The sequence below is a fragment of the Lampris incognitus genome, chromosome 9 (assembly GCF_029633865.1).
Source record: "Lampris incognitus isolate fLamInc1 chromosome 9, fLamInc1.hap2, whole genome shotgun sequence".
NCBI lineage: Eukaryota > Metazoa > Chordata > Actinopteri > Lampriformes > Lampridae > Lampris > Lampris incognitus.
In genome coordinates, this window is record NC_079219.1 from 44450954 (window position 1) to 44456173 (window position 5220).

Below are 5220 nucleotides of genomic sequence, written 5' to 3' on the forward strand. Positions count from 1 at the left end.
ACCTAACACTAGTAAAGTACCCTGAGTAGGTTGAACATTCTCTGTGAAACAGGGAATCAATCATGAAAATCTACCATTTATGTTTAAGAGCTACAGTAAGTCAAGTGTAAAAATGCTCTTGTTCTAAGATCAAAAGGACCGATCAAAGTTACAAAGCCATAAAGAAAAGAAAATTGTTAGAAAAGATGCTGAGATATGGTTCAGTGGTTGATATTATTGTGTGTTTTATATATTTTGCTATTTTTTATATATTCTGCTCTCATTGTTGTTACATTTAATTAATCAGTGTTTATGTCACTTTTATTTATTTTACTAACTCAGTTTTAAACTTGTCTGTACTTTTATCGTTTATAAAATGTGCTTGTACTTTTTTGTGAGGGGGGAGATTTTATTGTTTTATTGTGTGAAGCACTTTGTTTGTATGAAACGTGCTATACAAATAAAATCTGATTGACTGATTGATTTCATTTGACTAGTCTGACTGGTCATTCTGATACAATGGCATTAATGGCCAAATGGTGACTGTTACATAGAAAACCATGCAGCCATGTGGGTCTCATTCCGTAACCTAGCATGTGCTCATAGTCACATGGAAATCAGCCTAGGCACACGGAAATCACACATTTTCATGCCAGTGTAAACATAATCACATGCACTCAAGAAAGAGAAGAAACATGAAATAAGTAGGTTTGATCCATTGGCCAGACCAACTCTCCAGAACACACTTCCCCTCTATCACACACTTCCTCAACTCAGACTAACAACTATTTCACACCACAGTCCTACAATTTTCCTGTATTTACAATCCTGGGATTGTTGATAAGCCCACCTTTTGGACCAACATGTCAATTTTCTACTTAGAAAGCCACCTTAAATGACCAAATGGGGAGTCAAAGAGGCCATTTATGTTAAGAGGGAACAACAATCTCTGAACTGAGAGGGGGGCCTAAGAGTACATCTGTCACCATTTTACACTGCTGCAACTGCAAACATTCCCAAATCCTCTGTGAATACTACACATGGCCATTGAAACTCTAGTTAATGATCACACCCATATTTGCACATGAAACTGATCATTGGTTTCTGTTGTTATGCATCTGTCATCATCTTACAATGCTGTGATTGCAAACATTCACAAATCGTCTGTGAATAGCATGGCCATCGAAACTCTAGTTAATAGTCATACCCATATCTGCATATGAAACTGGTCGTTGGTTTCAGTCGTTATGAAACTGTTTATAAGGGGTGGGGATACCTGCAGTCAGTATGGACTTAAGATGTCACTTATTTGAGTGATGAAATGTATCCGTCAATAAATGTTGTATCCAAATGAACTGATTCAACCTTTGATTTTCTTATCTGGATTATTGAGCATGCATCAAGACACCTTAAATTACAACTAACAGAATCGATAGATTTCAGTTACATCAGACAACTTCCCGTCCTATGATCACTTCCGTAACGTCACTTCCCTGTCCATCATGTGACATGAACTGTGAAAATGAATTGTCTGCATACTGGGGCATGGCAGCTGCTGCAGCAGTTGGCATCCTGGCTAGAAGCCGGTCACAGAGAGCTGTCTGCATGGCTCTCATCTCTCTGCACATTGCCATCTGAAGAGCCATTAATGAATTGTGCGTTGCTTCTCGCTGCTCCCGTTCAAAGTCCATGTACTGACGGGCTCGCAAGTCTTCCTGGTCTTGGAACCTCTGGTCCATCTCTTTCAACAGCTGGAAGATGGCGGATGTCATAGTCTCAGTGGCCTGCTCCATCTTGGTCTTCTTTTTTTTTTTTGCTGGACCATGAGCACCAATCAAACAGATGAGAAAAAATGTCAGCTCCTTAGCATTTATTTTCTATTTGAAACAGGGTACGTATAATGTTAGACCCTGAAAACAGAGGTTAACATCCATTTACAACATTGTAAACTCAACCATCTGGACAAGAGAGTGGTGTTTTTATTGGAACCCCGATACAAATGGCTGTCCATGGCACATGATGAGGTGCCATTAATTTAAAGGCTCCTCCGTTCAATAAGCTCAGTTTGTGATTTGGTCTATATTGAGTGTGTTGGTCTGCTTACTTGTTACCATTAGAGTCAGATGATATAGCAATATAAAATAGATATAATGATATAACACTAGATATGGTATGGAATTTTGATTATGGTGATATATAACTTCAAGGGTATTTCTGGTCTTTTTAAACCTGGGCCCTATTTTCCTATCATTTGGGGTGTAAATGAATAATAGGGACAACTATTTTTGGAATTGTTCTAGTATTGAGCGGTAATGGTTCAGCTGGCAGTTGCAAAACGGGCTGCAGTGTAATCCTTGGGGGCAACTGCACCTGTCAACATACATCCGCTAAAAGTGCTTGGTTTTTTTTCCACTGACAGGCTCAGATTGTTATTCTAGGTGTCTGGCAACATTATCGAAAGGATCCCTACAGAGGTAGACCGTTATCTTTATGTTTCGCTTCTTCTGGCCTCTGTTGTAACATCCCTTTTATTGTTTTCTTTTTCTTTTTCTGAAGAGCTCCTAGAAACTGAAGAGAGGACAAGGAGAGAGAGAGAGAGAAGGGGCAACAGTCAGAGGAGAGGAAGGTGAACCAGCGTCTTAAGCTGGCAGTAGCCATCGACCATAACCAGTCGCCGGTTTCATATATGTGATCGGCGATCGGCGGTATGAAACCGGTCGTTGTCAGATGTGATCCCATTCAGAGGAATCAGTTTATCTGGACACATGTTATTCGTCCGTCACAGCAATGAGGATCATCTAGTCATCCCTCATTTCATTTTTAACATGTGCCTGCACATTGTTTTTAATGACAATAAATTGAATTGAACTGAATCCTGTGATGGATGACTGATGATTTGCATGATGATTCTAGTGAGAAAGAGTTGCGCATCATCAACCCCACTCTTTCGTCCGAGACCACCTACTACCAGTGGCAAGACTAAGACTGGCAATGGAGACGGATGCAGATTTTTCGTCAAGGTTTCTTCCCCAAGCCTTTCCCGTAGATGAGTATACCTGCAAGGCAGCGGAGGTTTTAAATCAGTTTTCCTTCTCCTAGATGAACTGCCTGACAAGGCTAACGAGCTTCATCTACCCGGGACAGTCTGGACACAATGTATAGTGGGAGAAAAATGTTATCACTCATCTAAGAGACTTAGTCAATATCAGCTGACTGCAGGGTCATTATGTAGCTGTGCTGTTTATAAAGGTTGGGGATACCTGCAGTCAGTTGAGACTGTCACTTAGATGAGCGATGAAACATTTCTCCCATTAAACTTTGTGTCCAAATGAACTGAGTCAACTTTCTGGGATCACACCCTGATGTGTAATGACAGGGGTCGGTTTATGAAACCAGCCTGGCATATGAATGCATATGCATCCACCAATTGCTGATAAAACTGGCGACTGATCGCCGCTTACGATCGATGACTACTGCCAGCCAAAGAAGCTGGTTCACCCTCCTTTGCCTCTCTTTCCTCGTCTTCAATTTCTAGGAGCTCTTCATCCGTATACTCTTGCTCAAATAAATACGTGGGGCCATCAAATTTAAATGCCTCATCCATATTGTCGAAATCAGTTACTAATATTCAGCCGTGATTTTAGAAATAAATTATTGCCAGCAGTTCCTCCATGTCTCAGGCTATGCTACCTCAAATAAATGGTCAGCTGATCAGATTCGGTGTGACTTATTTTCTAAACATCTGAAACCATGTCCCCGTGCACAAATAGTAGCAGCAGTAGCCTAGCCCTGGTTACCATAAAAAATATTATTAGATTAAGTACTTGGGTAGTTCTCAATCGGATCCTCAGGTACCAGCACTAGTACTGGTTAACCATTCGGCCAAGTAGTTCATTACGTTCAACTGTTGTTCCGGTTATTCTCCACTCTGGGAGGTTTGACACCTGGAACAACAGGTGATTGTAATAAACTACCTGGTATAATAGAAAACGAGCCGTAGTGCTGCTGTTGCCTGAGGACCTGATTGAGAACCACTGCTGTAGCTAATGGTGGAAGATTTCCTTGTAGAAATGTGGCAGACTGCGTTCTTGATTTTTAACTTGATTTCTGATCTTACCGTTTGTGTGGTGCATTGGTCTGACTGGATCTGGGTGACGCGGCTGTCTCCCGGTCTCCGGAAGGACGACGACTCGGGTCTCGGATGGAGAACCGCAGGAGCCTGAGGACACCTGACAGTCCTCTTCGTCATTCTCCTCTTCCTCCTCTTCTTCCTCCTCCTCTTCCTCCACGGTCCTCCGCTGCTGAACGGGACGCGCCACGTTCCCGGAGACGGACGCCGGGTCAGCGGGTGGTCCGTCCCCCCAGATGGTCCGGCACTGATCATAAAACCTCCAGTCCGTCTGTCCAACCGCGGCTCCAGTTCCTCTGCTCTTGTCGTGCACGGTGTTGTGCACGGCGTTGAATTTCTTCTTTAACCATCGCAGTTTGCTGTGGACCTGCGCCTTGGTGCGGCGAATGCCGCGGGCGGAGAGCAGGGAGGATATGGTTTTATAAACCGCCGCGTCCCGTACCGTCCCGGACACCTGGCGGCAAATGTCCTCATCGGCGCGGATGAGGAGGAGCTCCCGGATCTCCTCATCCTGCCAGTTCCACTCCGACATCCTCAGAATGAAGAGAACTGTTTTTACAAAACCGCGATCCCTTTCACCGCAGTTGCTATATTTACACCGGAAATTCTCCTCTTGTTCTTCTTCTGCTTCTTCCCTTTTCTTGCACTTTATTGCGGTTGCCAGACAGTTTTTAGGTACATGACCGCCACCTTCTGGATTTAATTGTGGGTTGCTATAATTACGTAAAGCCCAATACAGAATTATGTATTGGGCATTACGTAGTTATATCGAGCAGAGCTCTTTCGATGTTGTATTCTGTAAATTGTCTACAGACAACTTCCTTTTCACGTTGTCCGTCTTGGGAGAGAGAGCCCTCCTCTTGTTGATTTCCCTGAGGTTTCTTCCTATTTTTTTCTCCCTGTTAAAAGTTTTTTTTAGGGAGTTGTTCCTTATCCAATGTGAGGGTCGAAGGACAAGATGTTGTGTTGCTGTAACGCCCCCTGAGGCAAGTTTGTAATTTGTGATAGATTAGAGACTTCATAGCGTCTAATGTGACTGATGTACAGGAATAAAAGTCAGTAGGGGCAAGACGGAATAAATATGCTTGAACGACAAGGAGGACAGCGGCATG

At 43.0% G+C, this 5220-nt stretch overlaps 1 protein-coding gene across 1 annotated transcript; it reads right to left on the bottom strand.

Moving 5' to 3' along the window:
* Positions 1-391: 391 nt before the first annotated feature.
* LOC130118394 (uncharacterized) lies at positions 392-4706 on the bottom strand. Its single transcript, XM_056286828.1, has 2 exons — positions 4097-4706; positions 392-1795 (listed from the first exon to the last, which is right to left on the bottom strand). The coding sequence occupies exons 1-2, from the start codon at positions 4638-4640 to the stop codon at positions 1428-1430; spliced, it is 912 nt and encodes a 303-aa protein (XP_056142803.1). The 5' UTR covers positions 4641-4706; the 3' UTR covers positions 392-1427.
* Between the last annotated feature and the right edge of the window lie 514 nt (positions 4707-5220).

Bases quoted from the DNA above. Each gene is read 5' to 3' on its own strand.
- LOC130118394 (XM_056286828.1), bottom strand. From the start codon at position 4,640: ATGTCGGAGTGGAACTGGCAGGATGAGGAGATCCGGGAGCTCCTCCTC. The intron at 1,796-4,096 runs GTAAGATCAGAA...CTCATGGTCCAG, and splicing joins ACCAATGCACCACACAAACG to CAAAAAAAAAAAAGAAGACC.